Genomic DNA, 16,528 nt, shown 5'->3' with positions numbered 1-16,528 from the left:
AAACGTTGATTCCGCTGTGGGGGGACGTTCATGTTAAATTCTATAGTGTGTTTTGCTTTTCTTTTTATTTGTATGGATGTATGGCAACCCAAATTCTTCTATATACAGCACTTTGGTTCAACGCGAGTTGATTTTAAATGTGCTATATAAATAAAAATTGATTGATAAAATTGATTGATTCTTTCATCATTTGACAGTCCCGCCATCCCGGGAATTAACCTGGTGAACTTATGCTGCACTCCCTCAATAGCAAGAATGTCCTTCTTCAAATTAGGAGATCAAAACTGCACACAATACTCCAGGTGTGATCTCACTGGGGCCCTGTACAACTGCAGTAGGATCTCTTTGCTTCTATACTCAAATTATCTCGCTATGAAGGCCAACATGCCATTTGCTTTCTTCACTGCCTGCTGCACCTGCATGCTTACTTTCAGTGACTGCTGTACGAGGACACTCAGATATTGTTGCGCCTCCCCTTTTCCTAATCTGACACTTGTTCTTGCCACCAAAGTGGATAGCCTCACATACTGCATCTGCCCACTTACCCAACGTATCCAAGTCACTTCTACTGTTCTTGCCTCCACCACCATCTCTGGCAGATCATTTCAGATACTAGTTACATTTTGTGTGTAAAATAATCCCCTTTAATCCTCCTCCCTCTCATCTGAAACATTCTCTTTAGTTTTCTGTACCCCTACCATGGAAACAGACACTGGCAACCTATCCTATCTGTGCCTGGGCAGCACAGTGGTGCAGTGGCAGAGTTGCTGTCTGTATGGGGTTTGCATGTTGTCCCTGTGACCACGTGGGTTTTCTCCAGGTGCGCTGGTTTCCTCCAAAAACGTGCAGGTTTGTGGGTTACTTGGCTTCTGTAAATTGTAAATTGTCCCTAGTGTGTACGACAATGCTAATGTATAGTGAGATCGCTGGTCAGCGGCAACTTGGGCCAAAGGCCCTGTTTCCACGCTGCTTAACTAAAATCCAAAGTTTATGCCTTTATCCTGTCATCTCTTGCCTCCTTGCTACAAAGACAGCTACAAATACAGCCCATTAAAGCCACGAATAGAGAGGCAATGGGGATTGAAATATCTTAATACATTTCAATTTGTTGCCTATATGAAATGCCACAAAGATTAAAACTTGGGTGTCTGCCCAAGGCGTTGACCGTCTATGGGCAGTGGTGGAGTTTGCTCGTTGGAGGTCCACAAGCTATCTTGACTGTTTCGGACTGCAGTTATTCCAGTCTGAAGAAGCGTCTCGACCCAGAATGTCACCTATCCATGTTCTCCAGAGATGCTGCCTGACCCACTGAGTTACTCCAACGTTTTGTGTCTTTCCTTAGTTATTCCAGTCAGTTCTGCTTGGGGTGCAGTCTGATACAGAACATTGACTGCCGCTGAATAACATTTCCAAGCAAATGAGTTGTATCTGAGCGAATAGACTTAAACTAGACCTGATGGCTGTGTTAGTGCATATTTCTTAGTGAATGTTGTTGTCGGTTCTTCTGTTAAACAGGGATTCGATCCAAATATGTTTCACAAAATGTCTTAAAGTTAGAATTAGTAGTCTTACTTCTGCACTTAGTATCAAGAAAAATTGAAGATTTCCCACAGTTGACTGATAAATACTCTGTCTGCCTAACTGGGTTTTAATAATTTAAACCAATTATTGCTTAATGTGGACAGGCATATATTTATTAACACTCAGCATTAATCATTTCCATTGATAACGAATAAGATATCTAATATTCCAGTATCGGTTATATCGGATTAGTTTCTGAATTTTTTTTCTATCCCTTCAAGCCAAAATGATCTCCTCTCTTCATTTTAGTTTAGAGATACAGTGTGGAAACTGGCCCTTCGGTCCACCAAGTCCACGCCGACCAGCAATCCCCATACTCATCCTACACACAAGTAACACCATCCTACACACAAGGAACAATTTTACCAGCTTTGTCAAAGCCAAGTAACCTACAAACCTGTACATATTTGTAGTGTGGGAGGAAACCGGAGCACCTGGAAAAAACCCACACATTCACAGGGAAAACGTACAAACTCCATTCAGACAGCACCCGTGGTCAGGATCGAACCCGGGTCTCTGGCGCTGTAAGGCAGCAACTCTACCGCTGCACCACCGTGCCACCCCTACTGCCCCACAGTGCCGACCCTTAACATGTCTGGCAGAGTGTCCCCTGTGCCTGTCCAAATTCAGCCAACTGTTTGCTGAGTCGGCAAAGATGGATCCCAATGACATGGTTAGAAATGTTTTGCACTTGATGTCTCCTTATTGAAAACACCCGAACAACACAATCGTGTTCTCTTGTTCACTTTAGAAGCCAAGTCTGTGGAAGGTGGCAGCATGTACAGTGAGGCAACTGACCAGAGGAAGGACAGCTCTTCGAGATCTTCCGCGTGCATGGTGGATACCACAACCAATGTGGTCAGCCATCAGGAGACGGACGGTGGCGGAGGATGGAAAGGTATGAAGTTTCAAGCAAAATTACTTGACTTCCATCGGTCAATTGAATGACCTTGCGTCTAAAGACTACGTATTTTGTGTGATGTACCACTGGTTATGTGCAGTTAATGACTATGCACTTTGTGTTGGCGTAAAGTTGTAGACATTAGAACTTCTCTGATCATTTGTGTCGGAAGGAACTGCAGATGCTGGTTTATACCGAACATAAGCACAAAATGCTGTAGTAACTCAGCAGGTCAGTCAGCATCTCTGGAGAAAATGAATAGGTGACATTTTGTGTCGGTAGAATGGCTCCAACCCAAAATATCACATTCTTTTTCTCCAGAGATGTTGCCTGACCTGCTGAGTTACTCCAGCCTTTTGGGTCTATACTATGATCATATATTGTGTTGGGTTGAAATTTTGCAGTGGTGACCTTTTTTTATAGAATCTGTAGTTACACAATCATCTTCTTTCATAAAGGTAGTTTTTACATTATTTACATTATTTTATAAGGAGAGTTTTGGATCAACGTGTGCGCAATATAGACACAAGATGCTAGTTTACAACAGAACAAAGTGCTGGAGGAACTCGGTGGGTCAGACAGCATCTCTGGTGAACATAGTTCAATGGTACCATCAGTGATGTGCAGAAGGACAGCTTAATGTCACGGTGCTGCTTTCGAATAGGAGAGCAAGGCAGGTTGTGCCAGCCATTTTCTTGACCAAAAGCAGTTGTAATATGGTTCAATGGTTCTTGACTTGCGTATGCACTGCATGTTGAAAGTTGCCATATTGTGGCGCCATTTACTAAAGAAAAAGTCCATCGTCCGGTCTACATGCTGGATGTACTGGAGCACCCCCTGATCCAGGTAAGCCCCATGCTGCTGCAGGGCCTTCTCTGTCACCCTTGACCGGCTCGGCCCACCAACCAACGTCCCTCTCCTCTCCTCACCCAAACGGCTCTGTGTCCCGAGGAGCTCCTCCTGCTGCCGACCTTGCAGGCTCTGGATGCGGTACCCCAGTCCCTCTCCTTACCGGCCCACTCGTCACATTCATTGCTGCCAGTGGCTCCCCCCTCCTCAACACTCCAGCCTGGGGCCAAGCTCGACGGCGTCCGAGCTTTCCCTGCAGGAAGCGGCCCACTGGGTCTTCGTTCACAGCGGCCCGCCGGGTCCATCTTTGCTTGCGACTGCCCTCAGGTCTATTCTAATATGTACAGATATGTAACAGAGAACAATTTGTGGCTACAAGAGACTACCGATGCTGTAGTCTGAAGCAAAAATCAAACTGTTGAAGGAACTGAATGGGTCGAGCAACATCATTGGCGGGATTGGAATTGAGTCAAGGTTAAATCAATTATTACAGAAAGGGATGGGCAAAATGTACAATTTCAAAATTGGATGAGGATGTGGGGTTACAAGGCTGGTCCCTGTAGGCTCCATCACAAGGCTATTTAGCTTCCCTCTCGGTTTGCCCCACACAGTTAGGTGGCTCCCTCATCTATTTTAATAATCAGCAGAAGCTTAGTTTAGTTTAGACTTTAGAGGAACAGCATGGAAACAGGCCCTTTGGCCCATCAAGTCCGCGACGACCATCAATCACCAATTCTCCATAATTCCATGTTATCACACTTTCGCATCCATTCCCTATCCACAGGGGGCAGTTTACAGAGGGCCAATTAATCTACAAACCCACACACTCTTAGGATGCAGGAAACCGGAGCACCCGGAGGAACCCCACTCAGTCACGGAGAATGTGCAAACAGATAGCAGGATGGAACCCGGGTCTCTGACGCTGTGAGACAGCAGCTCCATTTGCAGTGCCGGCCCATATTTAAAGGACCTAGATGTTAAAGATGGAGCATTTTCCTTTGTCCGAATGACAATGATTTTTCAAGGAGCTACTTTATTCCAGAGAAGTGTCATTTTATTTATCCCGGTTTTATGTTGGCGATCCAGCACTAACCTCTCCACAAGTGCGGGCAATCATTGCAGAGAGAGCATGCATGAGTAGGAAATCTAAAAGAGTTTTGAAGTTAGTAAAACATCTCGTATCACCCTCCCAGATATAATTACTAGGATTAATTGCATTAAAGTAGATTTATTTGGCACGTGTGGGAATTTTGTGGAGTGATATACTCTGGGAACTGGTCCCACTGCAATTCTTGGCATTTGTTCCCAGCTTGCAACCACTACAATGCCAAATATCTTAATGTCTTGACAAGAGATCTTTGTACTCAAAGGGACGTGAAGCTGCGTCGGCTCCAAGTCCATGATCATTTACTGAGGGTGTTCAAGACTTTTTCTTGACCAAAAGCAGTTGTAATATGGTTCAATGGTTCTTGACTTGCGTATGCACTGCATGCTGAAAGTTGCCATATTGTGGTGCCATTTACTAAAGAAAAAGTCCATAATCGGTCCACATGCTGGATGTACTGGAGCACCCACGATCCAGGTAAGCCCCATGCTGCTGCAGGGCCTCCTCCGTCACCCTTGACCGGCTCGGCCCACCAACCAACGTCCCTCTCCTCTCCTCACCCAAACGGCTCTGTGTCCCGAGGAGCACCTCCTGCTGCCGACCTTGCAGGCTCTGGATGCGGTACCCCAGTCCCTCTCCTTACCGGCCCACTCGTCACATTCATTGCTGCCAGTGGCTCCCCCCTCCTCAACACTCCAGCCTGGGGCCAAGCTCGGCGGCGTCCGAGCTTTCCCTGCAGGAAGCGGCCCACTGGGTCTTCGTTCACAGCGGTCCACCGGGTCCATCATTGCTTGCGACTGCCGCCAGGTCTATTCTAATATGCACTGATATGTAACAGAGAACAATTTGTGGCTACGAGAGACTACCGATGCTGTAATCTGAAGCAAAAATCAAACTGTTGAAGGAACTGTTCAAAAGGGAACTGCAGATGCTGGAATATCGAAGGTACACAAAATTGCTGGGGAAACTCAGCGGGTGCAGCAGCATCTATGGACCTGTTGAAGGAACTGAATGGGTCGAGCAACATCATTGGCGGGATTGGAATTGAGTCAAGGTTAAATCAATTATTACAGAAAGGGATGGGCAAAATGTACAATTTCAAAATTGGATGAGGATGTGGGGTTACAAGGCTGGTCCCTGTAGGCTCCATCACAAGGCCATTTAGCTTCCCTCTCGGTTTGCCCCACACAGTTAGGTGGCTCCCTCATCTATTTTAATAATCAGCAGAAGCTTAGTTTAGTTTAGACTTTAGAGGAACAGCATGGAAACAGGCCCTTTGGCCCATCAAGTCCGTGCCGACCATCAATCACCAATTCTCCATAATTCCATGTTATCACACTTTCGCATCCATTCCCTATCCACAGGGGGCAGTTTACAGAGGGCCAATTAATCTACAAACCCACACACTCTTAGGATGCAGAAAACCGGAGCACCCAGAGGAACCCCACTCAGTCACGGAGAATGTGCAAACAGATAGCAGGATGGAACCCGGGTCTCTGACGCTGTGAGATAGCAGCTCCATTTGCAGTGCCGGCCCTTATTTAAAGGACCTAGATGTTAAAGATGAAGCATTTTCCTTTGTCCGAATGACTCAATGATTTTTCAAGGAGCTACTTTATTTCAGAGAAGTGTCATTTTATTTATCCCGGTTTTATGTTGGTGATCCAGCACTAACCTCCATGATCATTTACTGAGGGTGTCCAAGACTGAACTGCCGGTCACTAGAAGTTTGGACTGTAATGGAATGAAGGGATGTAGGGAATAGGCCAGAACATGGGCAGTGGATCAGCTGTGATCTTATTAAGTGGCAGAGCATGCAAGCAACTTGCTTTTGCTTTGTGTGAAAGTGCTGGCTTCTGATGAGTTAATGGATGCCACGATACGAGGCAATGACCTCTATCATTGCCGGGCCAGAGAGCGCAGACAGAATTGGCCAGTGGTCCAGTTTGTGTAATGGCTGGGCTTTGACTCAAGATGGAAGAGCCGTGAGGGGTAACAAACTAAAGAAGACACAATGTGCTGGAGTAACTCAGCGGGTCAGGCAGCATTTCTGGAGAACATGGACAGGTGACATTTTGGGTTGGGTCCCTTCGATTCCATCCTGTCCCTTCTCACCTACATCCGAGACACCTCACACACCCGTCAATATTTCTGTTTATGGAGTATCAAACGAGACTGGGTGGCTCACTGGGGACTGGGTTGGGAGACTTTTGTGGACACACAGCCCATCCCATACACCCGTAGTCGCCACTAGGGCAGGTCTAGCCCGCCCTCAAACCTGCAACACAAAAAATGCATTGCAGTACAAAAAATGGTTAAGTGTAAATATGCTCTGTTTCCTGTGTAGTTAGACTGTTCAACTCAATAATACAGATTTTAAGTAGAAGAAGCATTTAAGCAAGAAAACCCGAGTCCTGTTTGACCCAATCAGCGAGAATGCTCAGGGTGGGTTGTGATCTGTGCAGTTTGAAACTTTCCCATTTAAAATTTTTTTTAAAAAGCACTTTAATAGTCAAATATGTACGGAAAACCGAACAATGAAATTCAAACTCGCAGCTGTATAACAGGTCTATAAACTCATAGATAACTCAATAAACAAAGGAGAGTTTAACAACATTTAAAATAATCAATATTCGTGCAAATCTAAAGCCCGAAGTCCCTAGTGCAACAAACAAGCTTTTCACTGTACCTCGATACACATGACAAAAAAACAAAACAAAGTCAGTTCACAGTTTAATTGAGACAATGAGATAAAATGGTGGTAATTTAGTGCTGTGGCCACGTATCAGTCTGAAGAAAGGTCCCGACCCGAAACGTCACCTATCCATGTTCTCTACAGGTGCTGCCTGACCACTGAGTTACTGCAGCAGTTTGGGCCTTTTTTTGTAAACCAGCTCCTGCATTTCCTTGTGCCTACACTCTGCTGGCAGGAATGCAAACTACAGCAGGACCGCAGTGTCTTCCAGAGCGGTTTCCGCCCTGCACTAACAGTTTGTGGCTTTCACCAGACGCTTCGTGTTTAACAAACTGCAGAAAAGCCTGGACCTTCCCCGAGGCCAAACAGGCTCAGCTAGTGTGACATTTTGACCTTAACCCTGCCCTTTGTTGGATTAGGCTGCACCTGTTTGAAGAGAAATACTTTGTTTTGTAGCAGCTTGGGGGTCAAGACTTAAGGGACCTTTTCAACTGCAAGAGCGACAGGACATGTTAGTGCGCTGCTCGAGTGCTGGAGAATGTAAATAGCAAAACATTTGTTAAAGAAGCAATAATCCTTCCAACACAAGATTTTACTAAAATATCCAATAAAGTAATCCCTATAATTAGTTTTAAGGTATTGTGCAAATTACCAGTTAATAGAGATAAATATAAATTAGATGTGTTTCTTGCTTTTATAGATTTACACATTTATTTACTGAGTGAGCAATTTAAATTATGTTTTTCTTCTGAATTTTAATTTTAATTCTGGAGAAGGGTCCTGATCCAAAACGTCACCTATAAATTTTCTCCAGAGATGCTGCCTGACCTGCTGAGTTACTCCAGCATTTTATGTCTGTCTGTAATTTTAATTAAGCCTCTGTTTTAATGGGTAGAGATGGGATTCAGGATTAGAGAACCAGAGGACATGGTTTGAGGTGAGAGAGGAAAGATTTAATAGGAACCCGAGGGCTAAATTTTTCGCAGAGGGTGGTGGGTATATGGAACGAGCTGCCAGAGGAGGTAGTTGAGGCAGGTACTATAACAACCTTTTTAAAGACACTGGGACAGGCACATGGATAGGAGAGGTTTAGAGGGATTTGGGCCAAATGCGGGCAGGTGGGCCTAGTGTAGATGGGGCTTCTTGGTCAGCGTGGAAAAGTTGCTCATAAGACCTAGAGCACAGACTGGATATTGAAAATGGCGCCAAAACATGACGTCTCTTGCTGCGTGCTCAGTGGACCATTTCTGCACACTGCTAATCGGGGATTGTGCTTGGGTATGCCAATACTTTGCTCGTCTATTTGTAAGAAGATAATTTCACTGTGCCCCTGCACATGTGACCATAAAAGCACCATTGAATTTAGGCCGAAAGGCCTGTTTTCCTGCTGTATGAATCTATAACCACGTGCACTGCAGAATTCTTCCCGCTGAACCATTGGTGCTAAATAATGAAGCGGTCAATGCTTTCCCTGGACCAAGCTCCGCTTCAGACCATTTGGCAGTGCTGTCACGTACATGTTGGACAAGCTGGCTGTTGTGCTGCATCATTGCAAAGGGTGAATAACCTGTAACATTCAAAGATCCACGGCTGTGTGATCAGTGACGATTTCCAGCTTTCCCCTGTAAAGGTGAAATGGCGATGTGAAGGGTTCTTCAAATTAGATGATTAAAGTTGTGAACGTTGTGTTTTTCCCTCCACGTTCTGCTTCAGTTTTCCAGCAAAGCTTCGTGCAATCTCCCCTGCAAATGAGACAGTACTGATTTCTGAATGGATTAAACTGAGGGGTGGCAGAGTGGCGCAGCAGTCGAGCTTCTGTCTCACAACACCAGAGACCTGGGTTCAATCCTGACCACGGGTGCTGTCTCGTCAGGACGGAGTTTGCACGTTCTCCCTGTGACCGCGTGGGTTTTCTCTGGGTCCTCCGGCTTCATCCCACACTCCAAAGAAGTGTAGGTTTGTAGGTTTATTGGCTTCAGTAAAGATTGTAAAATTATCCTTAGTGTATAGATAGTGTTAGTGTACGGGGTGATCACTGGTCAACGAGGACTTGGTGGGCCAAAGGGCCTGTTTCCATGCTGTATCTCTAAAGTCTAAAGATTGACATTAAATTTAAAATCAGTTGGAAGTGAATTAGATTGAGTTAGACTCTGAAGAATCTGTGATTCTTAAATTGCCGCCTTGATTGTTTTAAACTGTGAGCCTTTTCTGCCACATGTGGTACGATTTCACATAGAAAATACGGCCCTGAAGCTTCACAGCGCAGGAAATCATAAACCCTATGACAAGAGAATTAGGAGAGAAAAGCAAAAGATGGATTGAAGTAAATCACAAACTGCTGGCAGGACTTGGTGGTTCAGACAACATCAGTCCTGTCCATTCCCTCCACAGATGCTGCCTGACCCTCTGAATTCCTTCAGCTAAGTGTGGGATCGCAAGCCCGAGAGGACTCGATGGTATCTGAGGAGCTGTCACACTAGAGCGGTTGCAGGGCTGGGTTAGAACCAAACAACAAAATGCACTGCAAAATGGATGCCAAATTCATGACTGAAGCAGCGATATAGGAAACTCAGCCCTTCAGCAAAAATACAAGGTGCTCGAGTAGCTCAGCGGGTCAGGCAGCATCCCCGGAGAACAAGGATAGTTGGCGTTTCGGGTTGATACCCTTCTTAAGTCTCAAATAAGCCCCCCGATCCGTAACGTCACCTGTCCTTGTTCTCCAGAGATGCTGCCTGACCTGCTGAGTTATTCCAGCACTTTGTGTCTTTATTTGAAATCCGGCATCTGCACTTCCTTGTTTCTACAGCAAAAATACAAAACTCGAAACTGAGGCTCAAATTGTCGGTGCCTAGCCCATCTTTCCAAAGCATTCAAACTAATTGGGGAAACCACCAACCAACTGGCTTGCAAACTGTTCACCACCATGCAGCTACAGAATTATTTAAACAATATCGTTGTGTTTCTCACAGAGCAATATTCATGTATACCCTCATTAGTCTGAAGAAGGGTCTCAACCCAGAACGTCACCCATTCCTTCTCTCCAGAGATGCTGCCTGTCCCGCTGAGTTAATCCAGCATTTTGTGTCTCATGCACAGTATGATCTGCGTAGAGAACGCACACATTTGTCACTGTACCTCGGTATACATAACAATAAACCAATACAAATATTTTTTATTTGATGTACTTTGATCTTTAATACTTAGAAGCTTTAATCACAGTAGTATTGAAAGAGCAGTCAGATATTGGAAAATAATGCAAGCTTGTTAGTGTAATGTTTTAATTATTGGTTGTTTTCCAATTTAAAAACACGAGAAAAATAACTTTAAAAAAAAATGTTTCACTCGCTTTAAATGCCTCTTTATATATAGTGAAAGCAATCTTAAGTTTAACAATACAAAGAGTTTCTTTAACTCAGCAGGTCAGACAGCATCTCTGGAGAAAAGGAATAGGTGACGTTTCAGGTGGGGACCCTTCTTCAGACCTCAATCCAAAACGTCACCTATTCCTTCTCCCCAGAGATGCTGTCTGATCCGCTGAGTTACTCCAGCTTTTTGTGTCTATCTTTGGTTTAAACCAGCATCTGCAGTTCCTTCCTACACAAAGAGTTTCTTTATTGCATTATACTCCTGAAATAAGTATTATTGTTGATTGTGAGGTTTTCTTTAAAATATTGGCATGGTTAAACTTGCACCTCTGCCCAAGATGCTAATCTAAAAAATAGTTTGGCAGAGTGATCCTTTAAAATAAGGACTGATTCAAGGAAGGGAAGTAAAGAGTTAACTGCGCAGTTAAGCATCTTAAATGATTGACCTTTTCAGGGAAGGTGTCATATTAGAAAACATTGTATCTATGTCATCTCCCAGAATATCTCAAACAAAGGCAGGTGAGACATCCAGGTGTTCAGCTTCCGACAGCGTGCTGGGAGTACAAACAATCTGGGTCACACACAGTATCTACCCCGTGGGATAACACGGGACACTTTCAATTGAAAGCAGTTGTATTCAAGTGTAAGTGAAGGTTAATTTGTTGAAACTTCACTTACGTTAGACTGCAGAGCTGAACACTTGCAAATATCTGAAGAAGGGTTTTGACCCGAAACGTTGCCTATTTCCTTCGCTCCATAGATGCTGCCTCACCCGCTGAGTTTCTCCAGCATTTTTGCCCACTTGCAAATATAGCATGTTTTGAAAATAGAAGGAACTGCAGATGCCGGTTTACAAAAAAAGACAAAGTGCCGGAGTTGTTCAGTGGGTCCGGCAGCATCTCTGGAGAACATGATCAGAGTCTGAGGGACGGTCCTGTCATCCGTCCATGTTCTCCAGAGATGCTGCCTGACCCGCTGAGTTACTTCGGCACTTTGTGCCTTTTGTTCATTGTTTGGCGAGGAGCTTCTCTTGGTCACTGTTCCTACTGCTGAAATATTCTGTCGACATCGTCCTGCCAGGGACAGGGATGCATTATTTGTACCTACGAGCAAAGGAGAACAGAGGTTCAGATGTAAAAGAAATTGAAGTCACAGAGTATCTCTCCCTATCTGAACTGAAACATGAAATGCAGTTTTCCAGTGCACGGAATTGAGTGTTATTCCCGCAGGACGATAGACCTTAAAAATATATTGAACATAGAATAGTACTGCACAGGAACAGGCCCTTCAGCCCACAATGTCTGTGCCGGACATGATGCCAACTTAAATTGATCACACCTGCCTGAAGGTGATCCATATCCCTCTATTCTCTGCACTTCCACACACTGCTCCTCCAGAGAAAACAATCCACCTCTGTCCAAACTTTCCCTATCCCTGAAAGCCTCCAATCCAAGAATAATTCTGCTAACAACTCTGGAGAAAAGTAATAGGTGACGTTTCGGGACCTGTTCCTTGAAGAAGGGGCTCAACCCGAAACGTCGCCTATTCCTTTTCTCCAGAGATGCTAGTTGACCCGCTGAGTTACTCCACTTTTTTGTCTATCTTCAGGGTAAACCAGCATCTGTCTGAGCATTCTGATAAACATTCTTCCACACCCTCCACCAAAGCTGGCACATCCTTCCTGCAATAGGGCTAACAGAATTGCATGCAAGACTCCAGATGTGGCCTAACCAAAGTCTGATGGAGCTGCATCATAGAGGCTGAGGTCAGGAGGTTCAGTGATATTATTGAGTGCTCTGGTCCTCCCCAGCTTGCTTTCTGTGCAGCCCGCACATACTGACAAGTGTTTGGGGGGCTGGCGGGACTGATCTGTCGGCTGCTGCGGGTGTGCTGGCATCTTCTGCCGGGCGGGAACTCGGTTCACGGTTGCATATGCGACCTGCGAACTGTTGGCGTTACGGACAGCTCTCGTGAAAGTGACCGTATCGTATCCCGGGGGCGACGTGAGCAATGGTGAGGACCAGATGAGACCTTTACCGTTGGCAGGAGGTCAGTAACCCGGTGGAGAATAACTGTTGCAAGGTTTAGAGGGCAGAGAGCAGTGCTGAACTACTATCTGCCTCTTTGATGACCATTGGACTATCCTGGATCGGACTTTGCTGGCTTTACCTTGCACTAAACGTTATTCCCTTATCATGAATCTATACACTGTAAATGGATCAATTGTAATCCTGTAATGTCTTACTGCTGACTAGTTAACATGCAACAAAAAGCTTTTCACTGTACCTCGGTACACAAGACAATAAACTGAACTGAATTGGGAAATATTTTTCCTGGGACTTATCAGGGATCTGCCTGAAGTGATAATAGAGGTAGAGTGGCTGATGACATTTAAATTGGCCGCTGATGAGTTTTGGAAGAGTTGACTTGTGTACTGGGAACTGAGGAGTCGAATTATTCTAAATAGATCTTCGGTAGACAAAAAAGCTGGAGAAACTCAGCGGGTGAGGCAGCATCTATGGAGCGAAGGAATAGGTGACGTTTCGGGTTGAGACCCTTCTTCAGACTGATGTCGGGGGGGCCCGGCGGGAAAAAGAATGGAAGAGGCGGAGACAGGCTGTGGGAGAGCTTGAAAGGGGAGGGGAAGGAAGGAGAAAGCAAGGACTACCTGAAATTGGAGAGGTCAATGTTCAAATAGATCTTCGATTGCTGCCAGAAGATGGACACAAAACGCTGGAGTAACTCAGTGGGTCAGGCAGCATGGACATGTACAGGTGCCTGCACCAATGACCAAGGAAAGGTGGAGTCCACATACACAAAGGTGTGAATGTCGTTGTTCTGATAGAATCGAGAGGCACAGCACAAAACTGGCCCAAGTCTGCATCAAACATCAACCCCTCATTGACACTAATCCTTCTTTAATCCATCATTTATTATCCACAAATTCTCATCAATGGTTCAATGGTTCTTTATTATCACCTGATAATAAAGGGTAGAGGGAAAATGCATACAGTTCAATAAATTATTGCTATACATGTTATTGCTATGCCAAGCTAAGAACAATGTCTGTAGTGGTAGCCCACTGAGACGGTGTACGAGAGTCGCCAGGTTTTGGTGCCATTTTCAGAGTCCAAGCGGCAGCTGGCCACAATGGCCCGTTGTCCTGGCTGCAGGGCCTCCAGCCCTCGCCTCGACCTGGATTGTCCACCGAATCATCGTCCCTTGCCTCGCATGGCCACCTTCAGCCATTGTGCCCCAGGGGTGCCTGCTGCAGGGGTGTCTCCCCCCGCCCCCACATTCTACACACTGTGGGCAATTTACAGTGGTCAATTAACCTACCAACCCGCATGTCTTTAGAAATTTCTGTGATTCATTAAATTAAATACCCTAGAAGCTGTAGGATTCTTAAATCATATGATATTTATTCCAGGTGAAACCATTCATTTTAAACAGCAAGAAGAAAGAAACTTGTAAATGAATGCATGTTACATCCTGATTATTAATCGGGTCTAGCTCTACTCTTCCACCAACTCAGTGGTAGATGTAAATAATCAATCTCAGGCCAGTGTTTGGTGCATCCTGTGGTGAGTTAAAGTGTACGACTGGACGAAACAAACGCACTACCAAAGAAGAGACAACGTGTTGGAGTAACTCAGTGGGACAGGCAGTATCTCTGGAGACCCTGGAAAGTCCGCGCATCTTGTTTCTTCATGTTGTCTACCCATTCACTCCTCAGATGCTGCTGAGTTACTCCAGCACTTTTTGTCTTCTTCTGTAAACCAGCATCTGCAGTTCCTTGTTTTCACATTAAACAGACCATCAATGTTAATTTACTTAGGAAAAAACACCACACATTTTAAAACAACCTCTCCAACAAAAATCTGAAGAAGGGTCCCAACCCGAATCATCACCTATCCATTCCCCCCACAGATGCTGCCTGACCCCTCTGAGTTACTTCAGCGCTTGCATTTTTTTTTGTAAACCAGCATCTGCAGTTCCTTGTTTCTACTCACTGTTTTTTGATGATGTGTTCTTGTTAAGTACCCGAGACCACAACCTCTGGCCGTTGAAGTAGAGATATTTTTAAGCAAACAATGTAATTTAAACATCTCCTGTATTTTTGCTGATGCTATGTGTTTCTCTCCAACAAAAGCAGTTGATTTCTCCAGAACATACAGTCAATGGAGGATAGTTCCAATCCAAACTATGCATCTAAAATTTAGTCTCAGTCACCTTGCTGCAGCAGTGTACACACCAGCCTGGTTGACAGGAATGCGCTCAATCATCTCTACTGTATACTGGGAATAGAATCTTAACTGTATAAATGCAATCAACCCAATGGGTAGAGAAGAGCATTTTTTTATGATGCTCGATCACATTTTGTTCTATTGCTAAATTTCCTGAACCACGAGCCTATGACCAAAGGCCATAGCCTCAGAATAAAAGGACGCACCTTTAGAAAGGAGATGAGGAGGAATTTCTTTAATCAGGGGTGGTGAATATGTGGATTTCATTGCCATAGACGGCTGTGGAGGCCATGTCATTGGGTATTTTTAAGGTGGTGGTTGATAGATACTTGATTAGTAAAAGTGTCAGGAGTTATGGGGAGAAGGAGAATGGGTTGAGAGGAAAAGATAGATGAGCCATGATTGAATGGCGGAGTAAATTTGTTGGGCCGAGTGTCCTAATTCTGCTCCTATAACCTATGAACGTTAATTAGATCTATTTGTGAATTGTGTTGTTCTTTTAGTCTATTCATTTATCCATTCTGTCTTTTTGTTTCCTTATCTCCAACCAAGGGTTTTGCGGAAACATCCTGTGGAAGACTCTTCTGGGATTAAGCCTGACAGCAAACGTGGTCTTTGTATCTGTCTACATCTATCAAAGCCTGTACTGATCAGTGGGAAAAAAAAACTCAAGCACAAATTCGGAAGAAATTGTCAAGAGGTTTCACAATGCAATGGACCGCTCCCAGACGCTGCTCCATACTGCAGGCGAACACTGCATTTGCGAGTCCGCCATCTCATCGCCCACGTTAGTAGGTGCAGACAGGTTAGAGAAAAGATGAGAGGGGGAGACTCAGGCTCTTTGGTCCTCCACGGTGACTGGGGTCATTGTAGAGACTAAAAGTATTAACGCGGCTTACTACTGCAGCAAGTCGACAAAAAGAAATGCGGCCTGCCTATTTGTGACAGTTAAATTGAGCTTTTTATTATATGTATTTTAAGGCTGCTGCAGTCAAATTTAGCTTCAAGATTCATAGAAGACAATTTTCAATCAGTGTACTTATATTTTGTTACGTTGCTGTTCATACCTTTGGTTGGCAAAATGGACTTAACATCGAAGAATTGTTCAACATTCACTAATTGGGGAAGAAATTATCTGTGGTGGTAGCACTGGGTAGAATTTAGGGGAATCTAACATGTCCAGATTGTATCTATTAATAGACTTTCTCAACTATTTATATGGACTTGAATCAGTTTCATATTTTACTGGGTGAAGTACTTGAATGGAAAAAAATGTTTTGTAATAATATTGGCGGGAAAGTTTAAAAAGTTCTTTTCAACTTTGACAAGATGCTTACTTTGTCATCAGGGTGATGATGCTGGCTGAGTTCAGCACATCACCCATGTTTGCACAGTCTTCAATTTACTTTGCGAGTGGGAAAGGCGTGAATAATTCTCTCAGTTGGCGGTGAATTGGGGACACAAGCAGCAAAAGTTACTAAAGAGACTCATTTCGCTTCCAAGATGGTGGATCTTTTTTTCTTCATTTTACTCTTGGCAAGTACGGATTTTATCCATTTCATTGGTTATTTACTCTTCCCCACCAGTGGAAGTTTCAAGCGGAGTAACGAGTTCCATTTGGAGAAAAAAATGGTTAAAAACTAGCAAGGGGTAAAGTTATTTATGCACATTATGTACTTTAACGGTATTTATGTGAATTATGGACATCTTACACAAATCAGGGTGACCTCGTACAGCTCAACTTGCCTGTCAAGTCGGATTGACCAGAGCAAATAACACCATGTG

The 16,528-nt window shown here is 44.4% G+C and overlaps 1 protein-coding gene across 1 annotated transcript in view; it reads left to right on the top strand.

Annotated features, from left to right (window-relative positions):
* The window catches only part of tmem201 (transmembrane protein 201), a 133,926-nt gene extending 117,968 nt beyond the window's left edge, over positions 1-15,958 (top strand). Inside the window, exons 10-11 of the mRNA XM_033048417.1 lie at positions 2,333-2,479; positions 15,296-15,958. Coding sequence (XP_032904308.1) covers positions 2,333-2,479; positions 15,296-15,393 — 245 coding nt within the window. The 3' untranslated portion in view covers positions 15,394-15,958. The remainder of the gene's footprint in view (positions 1-2,332; positions 2,480-15,295) is intronic.
* The last annotated feature ends 570 nt before the right edge of the window (positions 15,959-16,528 follow it).

Source organism: Amblyraja radiata, chromosome 31 (genome assembly GCF_010909765.2).
Source record: "Amblyraja radiata isolate CabotCenter1 chromosome 31, sAmbRad1.1.pri, whole genome shotgun sequence".
In the NCBI taxonomy this organism is placed as follows: domain Eukaryota; kingdom Metazoa; phylum Chordata; class Chondrichthyes; order Rajiformes; family Rajidae; genus Amblyraja; species Amblyraja radiata.
The sequence above is the reverse complement of the archived record's forward strand: the minus strand, read 5'-3'. Positions and strand labels throughout refer to the sequence as shown.